Source organism: Prionailurus bengalensis, chromosome C1, assembly GCF_016509475.1.
Source record: "Prionailurus bengalensis isolate Pbe53 chromosome C1, Fcat_Pben_1.1_paternal_pri, whole genome shotgun sequence".
Classification (NCBI taxonomy): domain Eukaryota; kingdom Metazoa; phylum Chordata; class Mammalia; order Carnivora; family Felidae; genus Prionailurus; species Prionailurus bengalensis.
The window spans coordinates 216197168-216216165 of record NC_057345.1 but is presented as its reverse complement, the minus strand read 5'-3'; the positions used below and the strand labels follow the sequence as shown (position 1 = coordinate 216216165).

Sequence of the window (18998 nt, the reverse complement as noted above, 5' to 3'; positions counted from 1 at the left end):
TTGCTCGTGCTCTTTCTCTCTCTCTCTGAAATAAACATTAAAAAAACTGTTTTTAAGTTTTAAAGGCAGAGACAGAACCCTGCTTTTAAGCCTTCTGCCAATCCACCCCTTCCAGTAACATCTATGTCTCTGGTTAACCAAATATGCCTCGTTAGCCTCGTCGCCCAAGGACTTCTGGAATTTTCTTTCGATTCAACTGAGATTCACCAAGAAATTGCTAAACCACCACGGGAGTGGATGGCGTGGGCTCTGCCAGGCCCAGGAGGCCTCGGGGGGTCACCTGAAGCTGGTGAAGGGGCTCTTACTGGCAATCTCGGCCCCTGGTGCTACTCCTTCCTTCTGCCTCAACCCTATGCCGGGAATGCTGGGAAAAATGAAGGCAAAGACAGAAAAGTGGACTGTGCCCAACTCCCCTGGTGGCCAGTTGTGCCCTCCCACCATCACGCTAGAAACGATGGGATGACTCGACTGGCTCCCCGTCACAACCCTCCCCTCCCCTCTTTCTCAGGAGAACTCCTACTCATCCTTCAGTACCCAGCTCAGGTATTAGCCTCCCAACAACATCTTCCTGGGGCCCCAAGCAGCAATATGGGTGCTTGCTGCCCTTTACACTAAATAAGGGCACTTTTCACACCACGACATAACTTTGGAATCCTGTCTGTTTGCCACAGGCCTGTATATAAACTTTTAGAGGACAGGGACCCGGTCACATTCATTCTCACAACTCAGTGCCAAAGCAACAGATCCTGGACCTCGCTAGTTGGCAGCTTATCGCCCCACGCGCACGGCCCACAGACACACTCGGCCAACCCACGGGGGACACTCACTCGAGAACAGGATCTTGGTGTTCAGTGCGGGCAGCCCATCCCGGTTTCCTGACTGGGGAGGAAGAGAGGCAGAACTGCCCAGTGTCAAACTTCCTTTGCTTATCAGCTTCTCACATGGGGATCTGGACACTATAAAATTATAAAACAGAACCCAAACCCATAAAACTGTCCAAAACACAACATTACTCGAGTACTGGAAATGGTCATTAGAGAAACGACCGTTCCGAGGGCTGAGGGGACTGGACAACAGTTGCCAGCCACTGGTCAGCCCCCTGCGGAGTGTGCAAGAGGAAAGAGGAGGGGAACGGGAAGGGGGACAGAGAGGCAAGTGGGCCTGGACGCCCTCTGGGGGGCACACAGGTGCAGCCGAGGCTGGGATGGGCAGGAGGGGCTCGCTCCCGGTCACAGGCGGGGCCCAGTGGAGCTCAGAGCAGATCAGAGCAAACCCCCCCTCCGGAAGACACCTCCCAGCAGCTGGTACAGGCTATGAGGGAGGGGGCTGCACACAGAGGGGAGGCCGTGTCTCTCCACAGCGGCAGTCTGCGCTGGGGGCCGGTCCAGGAGGGAGAAGCATCCCCAGGCAGAGCGCCCAAAGGGCTAGGTGGTGCCCCGGCCAAAATGCCTGGCAGCCTGGCCTGGAGCAAACTGCACAGGTGCACAGAGCTCGGAGGCTGCAGCCAGGAACGCCTGGGCCCCAGGTCGGGAGCCGCGGTGCGCAGAAAGGACCACGGGCCTGAGCCCTGCTGGGTCTGGGGTACACAAGCAGGTTCTGAGGAAAGCGCACGCCTTCCTACGGGGGTCCCACTGGGTCTCCCCCAGGCCAGGGAGGTGGTGCACGGAAACAGGCCATGTGTCTGCGACTTTTTATACTGCCCGTGGCCAAAGCAATTATGAGAAGGCACCCTAAAACTTCCGGGGCAGGCTTTCCCACTACTGCAAACCCAAGGGGCTGATTGATGATGGCACTGGGATCAGGACCGGCCGGTACCTTTGCGGAGGCTCCTGGTCTTGGCAACCCCACAGCTCTCCGTGGGACACACTCTGTCATCCTTCGGGTCTTTTCTCTCTTCCGACTCAGAGAGACCTAAGGTGAACCCCTCCTGTTCTTGGGTCTGGGCGTTCTGCTCATCGACAGCTGCAAGGAAAGAACGCCCACAGCTAAGCACGTAGCCACGGAGTGCGCAGACGACGACGTCTAGTGACACGGCGCCTGCTGTGCACAGGCTCCTCTTGGACTCGGTGAGCTTTCTTCCATATCCTCTCAGCGGAAGGCTCACAGCCCGACACTGCCACCCCGTCCCCACTGTTCTCCGAGTGCCCGTAAGAGTGCCAGGCACCTGGGCATCCATGCGGACGGGCTGGGGAGAAGGGGGAGAGCCGAGGGCTGGAAGACGTGGAGAAGGGGAGTGGAGTGAGGGCACACAGTGCCCAGAGGGGACGTGACAAGGGGGCCTCCGCCTGAGGGTCACACCGGTGCGGGGTCACAACCCGTCATTCTCACTGGAGGACAAAGATGGAGTGAGTGGGAACGGGGTGGGATTTCCGAGGGTAACGTGAGCATACACAGACGGAGAAGGAGACAGTCCAAGTGCGGCTGGAGGCAAGGAAGCGCCCACATCACCGTGCGCCTGCAGCGTTCCCTTCAAAGCTCAGAAACCAAGTCTAGAAAAGGAGTGACCAGCCGGCAAGTCTTTAATCTGACCCAGCCGGTCCCCACCCCCCCGCCACCGCTCGCGGGCTTGTCATAGAGTGAGCAGCCTGGCCGCCAGGCCCCGAGTACCATCGGCACCACAGCCTGGCGCCCGCCACACATCAGCCCCCACGGTGCCGGTGCTCCCACGGCTCCCCCACTGCTCCCACCACCTCCGGCTCGCCGGCCTCCCACCCCCGCCCTCCACTTCCCAGCCTCTCTCTCCATGTCTCAGCTGACAGCCTCAGCCACGGCCCCGACCCCGCCCTCCTCCCACAGGGCCCGCCCCTCCACAAAGTCGCTGAACCGCTGGGGCCACCGCCTGCCCGTTTCTGCCAAGCTGCGCCCGGGGTCGGGGCAGTGACAGCAGGGCCAGGCCCCTTCCAGGGAGCAGACCCCCACCCAAGGACCGGTCTGCATCTTCCCCAGTTGGGGACGCTCTCTGCTCCCTCCAGTCCTTCCATCAGAAGCGAGTGCAGTGCAGAGGGAGAATGTTCCCCAGCAGGCTCTCGGATAACAAGGTACTGCCAGTGACCCCTGGGCATCTGGTTTCGTCCTACACAGTGGGTTGTCTGTCACCGTGTTTGGGGGGAAAGAGAGTGCCAGCGCTTGCCTAAGAAAGTTACTTCATCATTAAGCGACCTACTACCTTTTTCTGTGTGTTCTATGATCTGCCGGATGGCTTTCTTCAGGCTATTGGCTCTGAGCATGAGCTGTTCCCGTGGACGGAATATCTGCGGCCGAGAGGGGCACGTCGACCCCACCGAGCGCTCCCCAGTGGAGCCGCAGCCGCTGCCCGCCCCGTCTCCATCTTCCACCTCCTCTGCGATGGTGGGAGGCGGGGTGGGCAGGGAGGACGAGGCCTGGGACTCATCGTCCAGGGTCTTGAGGAGAGAGTCCAGCTTCTCTTTCAGGACAGAGCACTGGCGGGAAACAAACGGAATGGGGCGGAGTGCTTCTCTGTCCTACACCCTCCCGCCCAGGAGCCCAGGGACAGACCTTCTTGGCCATGACCTCTGACTCCTCTGAGCTCTCTGTGGTCTTCTCGTAGGCCTTCCCCACCCGAGCCACAAAGTCCTTCACCGTCTCGCAGAGCACTCTGTGGGAGGAAACACGGAAAGACACTTTCAGAGAAAGTTCTGGCCGGGAACCAGGCACCCTGCGAGGTGGACCCCCGGCTCCCCCAAAGCCACCGGGCACTCACTTGGCTGAGGAAATCACCACCGAGTGCTGGTCTGAGGTCAGGATTTTAGAAAGGTGGGCCGCCACTGAGTCTTCATAGAAGAGGATTTGTTGCACCTGCAATTACGCCCAGACAGGGGGTGCGGTGACTGAATGCTCCCAGTGAGTTCCTCGCCCACTCTCCCTGCCAGCCCGGGGCCTCGGTCCACTTCACACGCCAACCTGAGATTCGCCAGTGCCGGCTCAAAGAGTTCAAAAGCTTGCCCAAGCTGTGGACAGACAGATCTTAACAAAAAAGGCCACGCCAATAAAAGCCTGCAAACAGCTCGTGCTGCTTTTAGTCTGATTCCACACGGCCAGCCTGTGCTGGTCACTGCAGGCTTTCATCGCAGCCCCTTACGGCAGCAAGGCGGACAGGCAAGGCCTCACTCACGGAGGTTCCATTCACAGCGGACAACACGTTTCTCGTTCTGGCTGGGAACTTGGCCCTGGCCCCTCTCCTTCTCTCAGTGTAAATTACCCCCTTCGCCACTGAGCGCTGCCTGCTGAAGCGGGATTACTGTGCGACAAACAGGCCCTAGCCCGGGGCGAGCCAGACGGTAACTATTTTGGTCTTTGCACGTGCATCCTTCCTCTCTCAAAACCTACAAACCGTTCTCTGCTCATAGGCCCTAGCCCAACGTCCCTAACCCTCCCGATGGGGAGACAAATCTTGGCAGAGTGTTCTCTCCGCTCCGCCAGCTCTTCGAGTGGGGAGGAGCACAGCCGAGGGCGCCGCGCTGCACCAGCCTGGGCAAAATCTAGGCCCTGAGGGGACCGTTAAATCCGCAAAATGAAGAGAGGAGTTGAACACTGAACAAGCACAGCCTAACTGCATGGGCTGCAGGAGGGAGGGTGGCCACAGAGGATGTGGGACTAGAGAGAGCGCCTGGGGCCCGCGGGGGACAATGGCAGTGGGGGCGCAGCCTAGGCAGTGTCCAGTGCAAGAGCAGGAAGTCCTAGGAGACTGTCATGAGGGCCCCCAGACCCTGGGGTAGCGCCAGGAAGCCCCCAAGCGACCCCGAAGCCCGCGAGGCAGTCAGGATTCACTCAGGTCCAGCGCAGCCCTGGGCTGCCCCTGCCCCCCTGCGGGTCTGACCTAGGGCAGGACTTTTAAGGAGCGGCTCATCACCAAAGGGTGGGGGAGGCGGCGAGAACCGGCGAGCGGGCCGGTGAGATAGTGCCGGGGCGGGGGGTTAGGGCGCGACAGCAAATACCTCAGAGCCCTCGCTGAAGTCCTCAGTGCCGGTGGAAGAGGAGGCCGGCCGGGGCAGCTTGGTCTCGTAGGCCATGACGCTCCACCTGCACACACGAAGGCGGCTCTCAGCAGGTGGCCCGGCCCCCAGGCGAGCCCACGGCTCGCCCTTCCTCTCAACTCTGCCTCCCTTCCCTTAGCTGACAACAACCTTCACGAACAAGGCCCCGCAGCATCCCTGAAGGAGGGGAAAGGGATCCCACAAACGACCATCTGCCTCTGCGAGGAACGGGCTCCCCTTCTGCAGGGTGCGAACACCCCTCGGCCAGCGGCCAGCTCGCCGGGGTGTGAGCGCTCCACAGGCACCGAAGGCACACACACCTCCCTAAAGAGAGAGGATGTGGCAGGGGCAGCCAGAGCGTGTGCTCAGACTCATGCTGTGAATCGCAACTACCAGATCCTTCCTGAGACCTCGAAGTGTTTTCGGTGAAACCAATTCGCCACAGGCATGTAGTTAGCAGGCTTCCCCACAGCTAACTCAGAACTAAAAGTAGCTCGCTCAAAAAGGATGCCGAACTATTTTTAAACCCACACAGGACAGTCACCCAGAACTTCAGATTCTTCTGGGGACACAATACGGGAACGTGGGACCACTCAGCCATGCGACAAGGGCGACTCTGCCGACAGGTATCCGAAGGGGGCAGAACTGCCTTCTCCAAAGCCCTGAAGGCCTCTCGAGACCGGACCACTCACAAGCGCTCGGTTCCTAATCTGTTCTGTTGGCTTTTACCTTCTGCTTAATCTGATGAAAAGTTAAAAACTATTAGAAAAAAAGAATTCCTACTCAGGTCCAATTTTTTCTCTTTTCAACAACAAAAAAAAATATTAGAACTGACCAAATGAACGAACTCTAATCTCTCAACAAGAGCTGGGATTATTTTTCTTTTATTGACAAGAAGAGTAAACTGCTCAAGTTCACGCAACTCCCTGTGACAGGGCAAGGATTTACATCTCAGATCTGTTTCACTTTTTTATGTCTTTTACTGAAGTATAATTAGCACGCACTGTTATGATAGTTTCAGGTGTACAACATACTGATTCAACACTCCTCATTCAGGTCCAATTTCTACAAACAGTTGCACAGGACCCATATTCAAGCATCCGACTGGATGGCTCAGTCGGTTAAGCATCTGACTTTCACTCAGGTCATGACCTCATATTTCGTGAGTTCAAGCACCATACTGAGTTCACTGCTATCAGCGTAGAGCCTGCTTCAGATCCTCTGTCCGCCCCCCACCCCACCCCCGCCTCTGTCCTTTCTTTTTGCGTGCGCTCTCTCCCTCTCTCAAAAATGAAAGAAAAGACAAGACAAGACAAGACAAGACAAGACATACACCTGGTCAAGGTGGCCTGCCTTGTTCAGCACAAGTACGCCCTCCACTCACCGGTCCAGCATCTTGGTGCTGGCTCTTTCTAGCTTTTCCAAGATCTGCGGGAGCTGGGTGTCATCATCACAGGCTGAGCCCCAGCCTAGCACACGAGCCAGGTCGTTCCCTGTGCCGAGGGGCAGCACTCCCAGCTGACACTGACAAGACACAGAGGAGAAGACACAGCATTGAACATCCTCCTTCTCTGGTTACCTACAACGGTGGTTAAATCCAGCAAGAGGTCTCGTCTACAGTGGCATGGCGCTCGAGCTCTAGGCAGAGCCCGCTGGACAAGACAGGGGATCTTCTAACCTGAGAGATGATTCCAGAACCATCTGACCCACCCTCTCCCACACCCATTTCTCATCCTGACACTTAATCCTCTAGGACCTCTCTGAAGTAGATTTCCAAAATCTCCTCCCTTCCCCTTTTCACTGTTCTGGCCACAGTCCTGTCCCTCCCTGTGAGTATCTGAACCCCACAGAGAATCATTCTCTGAGTCAACACCACCTCTCCATCCACTACATCTTACTAATGCCAAGTTCATCTTCCAAAAATATCACTAGTGTCCTTTCACCCCACTAAACACACCTTCAGTGCTTCTAAGTTCTACCAAAAACAGGTGCCAGAGCACCCACAGTCTGGTCCCCAAACCTGAACATGTGCCAGCGCCCTGCCTACAGCCTTCCGCCAGACCCTCCCCCGAGCAATGGTGGGTACTGCTCAGGCCCGACCTCCACCCGGAACTCTCATCGGGCCGGTTTGGTCTCAGGGAGCCCCCCAGACACGGGATGCCCAGAATCTCCACCTCCAGCCCCACCACGCAGCCTGTGAAAGAGCTATTGGTCCTCCCGAAGCACAGCCTGTGGCCACCCACCCTGACCACCCTGCCAGGGCCAGCAAGTCAGACAGAAGGCCCCGCATGCCCGAGGGTGAGAACAAGGAAGCCCAGCAAGCCACGAGGAGGGGACCTGGCACTGGAGCCTTAGAGAAAAGGAGCAGGCAGTGCAGTGAAGGCACAGCGGTGTTCTAGGTGGAGAGATGACCCGCCTGCCAAGTCAGGAGACAGGAAGTCAGGGAAGCAGAGAAGGAAGAAGGAGCCACACCCAGGGAGCTCTGATAACCATGTTAAAGTCTAGACTTTATCCTCAAGTCAAGGAGGCGTCAAGGAATGCGGGGGGGGGGGGGGGGTGGTGAGTGGCACTGCCCCTGGGGGAGGTCCCCGTGGAGGAGCAGACGGACAGAGGCCCAGGGTCAGCTGAGGTGTACCCAGCAGCACACAGTGGGTGGCCTAGACACTCTGGGGTAGCAGATGATCCCAGTGACTCACTAGAAATGAGGGAGGGCGAGGGAAGAACCCAGAGCAATTGTCAGATTTCCGGCCTGAGTGCCTGGTGGATGAGATTTTCAGACTCCAAGGAAAGAAATGAGGGGTAGGTGGGGCTGTGTGGTAGGCTCGGTGCTGGAAATGCCAGGCTTGAGGCACTACGAGGCATCTAGGAAGGCAGGAGGGCAGCCAGGAAAAAGAGAAGGGTGAGAGTGGGGTCTCAGGGAAGCCAGGAAAGTGAGGGACTGACCAAGTGCCACAGAGAAGCCGAAGGAGCTGAATGCTCACTGAACTCAGCATTCTGAATGGATGAAAACAAATGACTGGTCCCCCCCCATCCCCCCCCATCCTCTTGACTAGTGATAATGAACTTACAAATAATCCTAGAAGTCACAAAACTTAAAATTGGGCCAAGTGTATTAGTCCAATTTCACCACTAGGGAGCAGTATGTGCTTGAGTTGAGCAATTCACCTGCACAGGCCTGGTTCAGACTGTCCACTTTCCAACATCATCCTGAGCCCAGGGCTAAATACAGACCACAAAAAGTTCAACCAGAGTCAGGAGAGAAAGCTAAGTCTCTGAAAAATATGCTCAAGTCAGGTAGAAGATCTGGGAAAAAATTATGCTGAAAGCAAATGACAAACTAGGAAAAATATGACCAAGAAGGAGTTTATATCTCTAATATAACAATCCTTAGAAATCAATTTTTTAGGGCCACCTGGGTGGCTCAGTCATTGTGCATCTGACTCCGGCTCAGGTCATGATCTAACGTTCAGTGAGTTTGAGCCCTGCATCAGGCTCTGTGTGGACAGCTCAGAGCCTGGAGCGTTCTTCAGATTCTGTGTCTCCCTCTCTCTCTGTCCTTACCCCGCTCACACTCTCTCTCTCTCAAAATAAATAAACATTTTTTAAAAAATAAATATTTAAAAAAGACAAATACCCAATAGGAAACTAGGCAAAAGGGGCACCTGGGTGGCTCAGTCAGTTAAGTGTCTAACTTCAGCTCAGGTCATGATCTCACAGGTTTGTGAGTTCAAGCCCTGCGTCAGGCTCTGTGTTAATAACTCAGAGCTTGGAGCCTGCTTCCAATTCTGTGTCTCCCTCTCTCTCTGCCCCTCCCTACTCTCGTTTTCTCTCTCTCCCTCCCTCTCTCTCTCTCTCTCAAAAATAAATAAAAATTTTCAAAAAAGAAACTAGGCAAAAAACATGAACATGTGATGCATTTAAAAATCCATGTATATTGGGGGCATCTGGGTGGCTCAATCGGTTGAGCATCCGACTTCAGCTCAGCTCATGATCTCACGGTTCGTGGGTTCGAGCCCCACATTGGGCTCCGTGCTGACAGCTCAGAGCCTGGAGCCTGCTTGGGATTCTGTGTCTTCCTCTCTCTCTGCCCTTCCCCTGCTTGAAGGTACACATGCTCTCTCTCTCTCTCAAAAATAAACATTTAAAAAAAGGTTTTTTTTTAAATCCACATGTTGACTTCAACAGTATTAAATAAAAATAAAACATATCTTTGCTTGTCTACTTAGGCAAAACTAAGAAGGTGAACAACACTGAAAGGGAAAGGCTGGTTTCTGTGGCACCAGGAGCGTGAAGGGGTGAGGCCCCGGTGGGGAGCAGCCTAAGGCACGGAGGAGGAGCCAGAGCGGGTAGGCGAGCTAACCCAGCCGCAAGGCTCTGCCTGATGGAAAACCGTCGCTGGGCTATTTACAGAGGTGGATCACAAGGCAAAACACAGTAACAGAACAGCATGGGTAATGGGAGTGTGTTTACATTAAAACCGCATCGACCTTCTACCCTATGTACACACATACATATGTGTATGTGTGTCGATAGGAGGTCTCAAAGACCGTTCTCAAGACGTTAGTGGCAGTGGTTAACTTTGGGGAGTGGGTTGAGGATGACAGAGCAGAGAGTGGAAAATCAATGAACGCTTTTCCAATCAGGAAAATCTACTTTTAATTTAATAGCAAAACAACAACAACAACAAAAATCCTAAGTCCCGACTTGATGCCCAAGTCTACCTCCGCCCCCTCCCCCCTGGCAGGAGGCACGAGGCAGCAGATCTATCGCCATCCAACAAAAGCCAGCGGGGGCACCTCGGATGGCAGCCCCAGCCCCACCCAACTTGCTCCTGCCTGGGACCTCCGGGGACAGGAACACTCTCTGGTAGTTCCCTGTACTTCTAGCTGTGAAGTTCCCATCCCCACTTCACAGCTCCTGGGCCCTGCGAGGCCACCAAGCTACCTGCCCTTCCCTCGGAGCCCTTGGCTGTGCCCTGCCGAGGGCCATGGGGCATCCTGTCACCGCAGCATCCCTCTCCCCTGGCTGGGCCCCTCCACGTCCACGCACCTGTTTGTGAAGATTGAGGCTGTCAATCTCAGAGAGCACCCAGCCAACGCTGCCATCCCCACCACAAACCAAAATCCGGAATGTGTCAAACTTCTGGAATAAGCGTAAGCTGCAGAGAAAAGAGAAAGTCAAAGAAATGAGGTGCGTTCTAAAGGACAAATGACGGCCAGTCAGTCCTGCCCCGAGAGGCCCCACCGGCACTCGAGGCCGACCTGCACCCCTGCCATGAATAAGCCTCGTGGAGCCCGTGCCCACATGTGCTGAGGCTCAGCCCGCAGGGCCGCCCACCCACACCTCTGCGCCCACTGCCCCTCACTCACATAGCTCAGGAGCCCCAGGCTGCAGGACTGTATGGGCCCCTCCGTCCTGGGCAGGAGGCCTGTCCCACTCCCCGCAAAGCTCATCTCCGTCTCCCTCCTGTGTTCATCTTGGTCGCCCCCCCCCCCCCAACGTGCATGGCCCTTCAGGACACCCCACAGCCTTCTGCTGATGCCCCACCCTCCTCCTGAGACTTTATCCACGTTTCGGCTTTCAGGGGCCACACAGATAGCGATGACCCTGAATGATGGCCTCCAGGCCTTCCTGAAGGATGATACCGGCACCTGTCTACCAGAATGCACCAGCCAGTGTCCCATGGGCACCTCCTCGTCCTAGGCTTCCTTCCTCAGGGAATGGCAGCACCATCGACCTCGGTTACAGGCCTAGACCCCATCGTCCCTCGGAGTGCAGCGCCTCTCTCGTAGTCGCTACAAGAGCCTCCGACCTACCTCGTGTCTCCTTCGGGCACCTTCAATTCGTGCCACCAGCATGACCTTCCCAAAACAAGTCTCATCCAGGGTCTAGCTTTAGAAGTTGCCACTCGCTTCTAGGAAAGGTTCAAACCTCTCAGCCAGTGCCACCTGCCCCCACTCCACCAGCCACCCCACCACGTCCACACCCCCTACACACACAGCCCCCTCTGTCTAGTAGGTACCCTGCCTCCCTCTCTGCCATTAAAACACTAACTCTCCTCAAATGCCAGCTCAGCAGAGAAACTGAGACTCTCCAGTTTAATTTATATGCTTCTTTCCTGGGTTCCCAAAAAAGGTGCCCATCAGCCTGGCCAGGGACAGACTGCCCGGTCTTGTGACCTTGACTACCTGTATGTGTGCCGTGCACCGTGAAGACAGGGACCCCACCCCACTCAGCCTTGCGTCTGACAGAGTCCAAGCCAGAAGTCCCCCAGAAAACAAGCAGGGGTGAGTGACACTGCACAAAACGGGTATACACAACAGAGCTGAGGTTCTGAAGCAACAAGGCTGCACCTGACCTTCAAGCGAAATGGGCAGGGGGCGTTGCCTTGGGAACACTGGCCTCTCTCGGGCCTTCTTTCTCTGGAAAAGACGTGATACGTCCAGGTTGGGAATCAGAAAAATGAAGCCGTATCTCCAAGTTTCATGGTGAGGAACAGGAGGTCAAGGCTGCTTCCCAGCAACCGGAACTTACTAAACCAACCCCCGCTGCACCTCTGCGGGGGCTTCTGAAGCCGCCTCATCTCCAGCTGACTCCTGCGGGGGCTTGGGGGCTCGCCAAGACAAGCACACGGCCGTTCCCTGATTGTGCCGTACGGCTCACTGTGTCCCTCGTCACCCCCCAGCACCCACCCAACAACCCTGGGGCCGTGCTGGGTAACAGCCGGCCCTGTCTGGGATACAAGGGCTTGTGATCCTGCGCCTGTCCCCTTTTTAACCAAAATGACTCTTTTTTTTTTTTTTTTATGACTCTTTATCAAGCCAATAGTGAACATGCCCCCGCAGTCCATCGGTCTATCCGCAGAAACCTACGGAGCACCGCCTCTGGGGCACAGGCTAGCAAGCTGCCCTTTGTGACTGTTCCCCAACAGAGACTTGCTCCCAGGGGGCAAAAGCAACATGCCAGACCCCCACGGGCCAGTGGGCACGTTCCTCTCCTCCGCCAGGCACCCAGGCTCCTGTTCCAGCAACATCTGGCTGCAAAGTAGCACACTCCGAGGAGCCTCGGAGACAAATGCACACCAGAGAACGCGTTCTACTTTCCCCGACAGACTTCCTGGACAATCCCCCTTCCAGGCAAGGCTGCCTCTTAGAGCCGCTACCTTGAACTGATGCCGCCAAGCACAGAGGCTAAGAGTTCATTCAAATGACACCATTTACAGCAGCAGATGTTCTCCACAAACTGTACAATGTGCACAAGTAGGAAGAACACCCATCAGACCTCCAGCTGGCAGATAAAAGGCATCAGTAGTTTGCCCCATACACTGGACTTCACATATCTGCATGCGTCACTGCACCTGTAAGGTAACAGACCTCTGGTGCCCTCCCACAATAAGGGATCTCCCTGTGGCCTCACCGGAGAAAATATCCTCCTTAGTACTATGCACCATTAAAAAGAACGAGGCAGATCTGTAACCAGTGACATAAAAACATGTCCATGCCGACACACGCAAGGAGCAGGCGGTACACAGGAGGCAACGGTAGGTAACCCGGCTTAAAAGTGCGTCTGCACAAGTGAAACACGCTTTTGAAAGCTGGAAAGCCCCGCAGCTGTACTCGCTGTTAAGCGTGTGTGCCTCCGCTGATGGAATCTAGGGAGGGGATGGTTCAACAAAGACTATTTTCATCTCCTGTTTAAATTTTTCTGTATCTTTGAATGTTTTCTTCATAAGCATGCATTATCTTCAAAATTGTTTTGAACTCCAAGAGAGATCGATTTTGTAAGCTTCCTACCCAAGGTGTGGTCCTCCGTTCATGAGGTCAAACACTTGGGCAGGGTTCAGCAGCTGTTTGAATCTTCTGAGGAACTTCACACCCTGGTTATCCCCACTTTTGGAGTTGACAAAGACCAACAACGGGCTCGTGCAGGACGGAGGGCACGTGGCCTTCCAGAAGCCTGGACATGAGAATGGAAAGGGAGGGGAGAAAATCAGAGGGCCATCAAAGACTCCGGGAGCACAGTCAATCATATAAAAAGCAGCAGACACCCCAAAGAGACCTGTGACTTACACATACACGTCCAGTCACCAGCAAGAGAGCAATAAACAGATCTCCACATCGCCATTCCCTACGAAGAAGGACGGGAGTCCCATCCGGTTTGACCTTACGTTTACATGACCGTGCACCTCACCACTGTCCTTCCCTCTTGCTCTCCGTCTGGAGGAGCTAGTTCCCCCAGCTTCCCACCTTTCTACCAACACCTGCTAGCATACATCATCATCTCCCATCTGGACAGTGAGCAGGTACGGAACAGCACGCTGACCACTTCTGCCGCCGGATAGGCCAGCACATGGGACAGCACGAGTGCGCCGGCTCCCGTCCGCGTGTGCCCCGCAGCCATCAGGACCCCGTTTACCACCTCTGCACATATCTTCTCCCCACAGCGGCCCGGCCTGACCTCTTCCTGACCACATCCCCACATCACCAGTGTGACCAATGCTGGCATGGCAGAGGGGAGAGGGCATGGAGAAAGAAGGCCAAGGAAACGGGTGAGCCAGGAGAGTGTGAGGCACCCACCGTCAGAATCGATGCTGTTGAGCGCTGTGGGTGGGATGACCGACACCTTACACAGGCCCAGCGGACACTTGGTCTGTAAGGACTCTTTACATGACGTGTGCACCTGAAACAAGAACCCACGCATGACAAGGGTCACCGCATCCCCCGCGACTGTCCCTGCCACCATGGGAGTGGGCACTCCAGGACCGGCTGAGCTGCCGACCCCATCCGGGCGTGTATGGGATCGGGCACGGGGCCTGCACGCACTCACCATGGCCTTGCACCAGAGACAGCGCCAGTCCTGCAGGCGCAGCACGCTGCCGCACGTCTTGTCGCACACCGTGCACTTGGCGCTCACGGGCAGGTTCCCTTCCAGCCACTGATGCGGCATGGCGATCTGCGAACCGCAAAGACGTGGGCGCTCAGACGAGGAAGCCCTCAGGCAAAAAGGTCCTCAAATAAATTCAACTGCAGCCTCCTCCACAGCACAAGCAGGGGCGGGGCGGGGCGGGGCCTGCAAGGGTCTCCTGCAGGAGCCGGCCAGGAGCCGGGGCGCGCTGGACCATGCCGGGCCCCCAACACGCACGAAAGCCTGCGAGCCAGAGGAGCGAGCGCGGGCCTGGGGACGGGGCTCCCTTTGGCCGGCGCCGGCACAAGGCGGGGAGGTCTGCGCAGGGTCGGCAGCCCGGCACAGGGCCCCCATGCGTACCCCGTCCTCATCCTCAAGGATGTCCTTCCCGATGGAGGCCAGCGTGGTCCACTTGCAGTTGTTGGTTGCACGCACAGCACACCGTTTGTGGGCCTTAAATTTGCACACTGTGAGAGAACAGACACGGGACCTTCAAGCCCCATTCGAGACGGTGCTTCCCATGCTGGAGGAGGCGGCTGCCCTGCTCCTCCAGGACCGTTGGGACCGAACACGGAGCGCGCTCCCCATGCTGTAAACTGAACAGCCGGGGCGTGCACAGTCTGATCACAGTGAGACCGGCATCCAGGACAGGCTCTGACCCAACTCCCCAACTCCTCAACCCCGCCCAGCAGCACGAGGGCCACCGCGGGCCATGCCCCATGTACAGACACCGAAATTTAAATGTGACAAGATCCCTATGTCACAAAACTGTCATCTTTTGATTTTTTCCACTTAACATGTACAAACCATTCTTAACCCCACAGGTGGTACCAGAACAGGCGGCAGGTGGGAACTGGTCCACGGACCAGAGCTCGACCACCCCTGCTCCTGCCCCCTGCTCCTGCACGACCGCTGTAACCCGCCCTCCGCATCCGGAAGACCAGGTTTCACCGTTTAGCCACAACCTGGTTTACCCACGGCGGGTATAACCACCTCAGGGCCGACAGAGACTTTTAACCTCTTTTCCCTCTGTCCCTTTAATGTTTCTCCTTCGTGTGTCCTTACCACTTCCCTTCTTTCCACTTTGTCTGTTACTACCCAAGATCATTTATCAAACTCCTCAGTAGGTACAATTAAGTAAGCACGGAGTCCCAGAAATCACTTTACACGGACTGATTTGTGGTGACCATGCTAAGGTTTCTAAGGCTTCATAAAGGCAAACATCCGGCCACGCTTCTCACGGCACCCCACGCCATTCGCACCTTCACAGGACAGTCCGTGCGACGTGACCCCAGACAGAGCCTCGCGACACACGTTGCAGTAGGTCGGCCGCGCATGGGAACACGCGTACCAGTTGTGCATCCCTGAGAAATGGTCCATGCTGTACTGGGAAGGCTGCAAGAACAAAATAAAGATGGCAAAGGTAAGCTGTCCCTCTGACACTCTTGAATGGGACTCAATGAAGTATCCAGGGGAGGGGAGGAGGGCAGGCTCAGCCAAAAGGTCGAGCAGCAAGCCTAAATTTTACAAGGAACACACGAGAAAGTGAGTTCCAGGCTGCTCGGTCCACACGTGGAAATACTGGGACGGCAGAGTATTCAGGGGCGGGCCCCAAGGAGGGACAGTTGTCTTTCTGAACCTCAAAGTGCTCCCTGTTCTGGACGGTCTTCAGCGCTGCAATCCAGTCTTCCATCTCTTTCCTGTGGTCAGCACATAAGATGAGCTTCCTACATGGAGTGATGACCTGTGGGACGAAACAAGAACCAGGCGGTACAGCGAGAGCAAAGGACAAATGCTAACCGCTGCAAAACTTCTCCACATCTCCTTCTGTTATGTGTGTGTGTGTGTGTGTACATTTTTATGAAAAATGACCGATTCGTTCAGATTCTCAATTGAACACAACACAAAAATGATTATCGTGGGTCATTAAAAATCAAGAAAAATCTCAAACCAAAAAGACAATCAAATTCAATGTATACATTCACCAAAAATCAAGTAAGTGGGCATTCACCAACCACCTGCTACTCAGACATGGTAATAAGCCACAGGAAGCGTTTAAAAAGAAAAAAGAAAACACAGTTGCCATCACTCCAAAGAGCTCACAAACTAAGGTCCAGCACATGACCAGTTTAGGGAAATTGGTCCAAGTTACTCTAGGAATGGTGTACTTCAAATGCACCATACATGATGTCCTTGTACAAAACCTTGTGATATGTGACAAGAGAAAAAACAACCAGTTACTACACTGAAGGGCCTCAACAATTTAACTGGAAATGAGGTCAGGAACCTGGTGATAATCAACAAATGTAAACTGTATCTACAACATATAAAGAGTTTTTACAAACCAATAGAAAAGTCTTTCTTACAAAAAGAGGTTATAAACTTGCATTTCAGAGAAGAAGTAAAAAAGGGCTAACAAATAAAAGATGCTTAAGTGCTCTAGTCATTGGGGAACACGAATGAAAACAGCCAACAGTCTGCCAACAGACTGGCAAAGTTCTGAAAGACGGTAATCCAGTGTTGGCAAAAGTATGGGAGAAAAGAGTTCTCCTCAAGCAATGATAGAAACTCAACAGGATATATATTTTGGGGAAAAAATTTGATAGTGAATACCAAAATTTTAGAAAAATAACCTTTTATGTACTTCCGTTTTACAGTGATGTAAAATATCTGCATGGTTCTAAAGTCAAACCCACAAAACAAGGTATAGTCAGAAGTCCAGCTTTTCCTTCGGTCCCCTCCACCCTGGGTCCCTCCCTTCCCCATATGCAGCTTTATAAAAGTAAATAAGAGTATGGTTTATCCCTCCATTTTTAAGACACATGCAAACACATACATATATTCATATTCCCCTTCTAAAACAGGAGTATATCATACACACTTTTCTCCATCTCTGCTTTTTCACCTAATTAACTATCTCGCCCACCTCTTCTTCGCAACATGGAGCATCTCTCTACTCTTTCTTAGGGCTGCACGGAGCTTTGCTGGACAGGAGCACGAGAGTCCATTCAACCAGGTCTCTATTAATAGAAATCTTTTTTTTTTTTAATGTTTATTTTATTTTTGAGAGAGACAGAGGGTGAGTAGGGGAGGGGCAGAGAGAGAAAGGAAACACAGAATCGGAAGCAGCAGGCTCCAGGCTCCGAGCTGTCAGCACAGAGCCTGACTCTGGGCTCGAACTCACAAGCCATGAGATCACGACCTGAGCCAAAGTTGGACACTTAACCAACTGAGCCACCCAGGCGCCCCTCTATTAATAGAAATCTTCTGTTGTTGAAAATCCTTTCCTATCTCAAACAGTGCCGCAATGAATGGCCTTTGCACAGACCTCACGTGCTTCCCAGTGTATGTGGGGGAGAAGTTCCTAGAAGCAGAACTGCCCTGACAAAGAATAAGCGCATTTGTAATTTTGCAGCTGAAATCCCTCCCCAGGGCTTGTGCTGTCTGCATTCCCACCAGCAGTGTTAGGAAAATGCCTGCTTCCCCAAGGCTGCACCAATAAAACATGTTAACTTCTGGATCTCTGCCCATCTTCTAGCTTTAATTTATATTATTAGATGATCATGTTTCTGGCTCAGAAAACTTAGAAATGGTGTTTTACAGATTATCTCTTTGGTGATTTCTATAACCACCTATAAAGCTTAATCACAGAAGGGGCTAATTATAATTAGAGCTGGGTCACAAATGCATGGTTCATTCTCTCACGTCACCAAGGTGACAGGGATAACTACACACAGGGGCCAAACTGGGTGTAGAAAGAAGGGAAGCTAGGGGAGGGGGAGGGGAGACTGGAGGACAGAGAAAACAGAACCAGAGAAGCTGGGTGCCCTCCTGAGGGCGGGGGTGAGGGTGACAGCCACACTCCTTTACACCTGGACAGTGCCACGAGGAGCCCACATCCCAGCATCTGCTGGGCAAGTGCATGATGAGTGTCTGCTCCACACCTGAGATTCTAAGACTATACAGGCAAGGTTCCCACTCACAGAGAACTTATACTGGGGAAAGGCAGAAACAAGAAAACAATTTCAGACACTGACACGGGCCCTGAAGGCAAAGCGGTAGTGTGAATGGGGCTGGTGGGTGCTTTGCACAGAAGGCCATGGGAGTGCTGGCAACTGCCAATGGCCTGGGGTCGGTGCTTATGGAATTTTCATCAGTGACCGTCTATAAAATCTCAGCAAACATTTCTTTTCATTCATTCTTGGGTGGGTTTTAATATTTAAGCATTTTTATCGGTGTAATAAACATAGTTAGAGAAGAGAATATATTTTTTATAACTCAGGGATTCTATGCAGAGTTATGCAACATGACAGCTACAGAAGAGAACAATGACATTTTTTAGGTCCGTTCTATTTCAGGTTTTGTTTCTGCTGGTCCGGTAACAATCTTTACAAGATGAAGTACCCACATTATTCCAGAATTCAGCTATGTCATCGAATCTTTGGGTCAACCATCTTCCACGTGCCAAAGGAGAGAGGTTTCGTGGAATAGCTTTGTGAGTACTGGGCACCACTGGACAGCAAGTTACAGACAAAACTGTTGTGTTTAAGTTAATGAAACAAAAGACAGATGACCTCACTTCCTCAATCCGTGTGACTGTTTACAGGGAGTAAACACTGATGGATGAATATCCAAGAACCTGGTTTCAGCCTTTTTAAAAAAACTCCTACTTGTGCATGTTTGAAGAAGCCTCAGACTCAGATCTGAACCCCACCCAGCCACTGAGCAGCCAGGAAAAATGGGCAGACTGTCTTCATTTCTATTCTGGAAAAGGGGGATGATAAAGTTACCTGGCCTGGGTTGTTATGGGATCGAATGGGACCAGCATGCACAGGACTCGCATAGGGCCCAACACACAGCTTTTAAGACGCACCTCCAGGTCTGAAGCCCTGACGAGCTGGGTAACTGAAGCAGCTGACTCCCCTCGCCAGGCCTCCACATGCCCCTCTGGACACTGGGGCCGTAATGACGGTGTCACGCCCCAGGGTCATCCGAGCGTGGAAGCGTGTTCTCACGTGCACGCACCTGCCACTCACTCTTGGCATTGCTTCAGACTCTAGAGCCTGACCTTGGGGCATTATCTGTTTGATAGGACCACGT

The 18998-nt window shown here is 53.8% G+C and overlaps 1 protein-coding gene across 4 annotated transcripts in view; it reads right to left on the bottom strand.

Annotated features, from left to right (window-relative positions):
* Positions 1-18998, bottom strand: part of DGKD (diacylglycerol kinase delta) — a 110405-nt gene that overhangs the window by 23293 nt on the left and 68114 nt on the right. For 3 of the 4 annotated variants that reach the window (XM_043578205.1, XM_043578206.1, XM_043578208.1), the window contains 14 exons: positions 15538-15642; positions 15161-15293; positions 14259-14365; positions 13821-13946; positions 13571-13673; positions 12788-12950; positions 10044-10152; positions 6379-6518; positions 4956-5040; positions 3722-3816; positions 3517-3616; positions 3167-3440; positions 1816-1962; positions 828-956 (listed from right to left, as the gene is read on the bottom strand). In XM_043578205.1, the coding sequence (XP_043434140.1) occupies positions 828-956; positions 1816-1962; positions 3167-3440; positions 3517-3616; positions 3722-3816; positions 4956-5040; positions 6379-6518; positions 10044-10152; positions 12788-12950; positions 13571-13673; positions 13821-13946; positions 14259-14365; positions 15161-15293; positions 15538-15642 (1816 nt within the window). Of the gene's footprint in view, positions 1-827; positions 957-1815; positions 1963-3166; positions 3441-3516; positions 3617-3721; positions 3817-4955; positions 5041-6378; positions 6519-10043; positions 10153-12787; positions 12951-13570; positions 13674-13820; positions 13947-14258; positions 14366-15160; positions 15294-15537; positions 15643-18059; positions 18063-18430; positions 18436-18998 lie in introns of those variants that run through there. The other variant, XM_043578207.1, reaches the window with a different exon arrangement.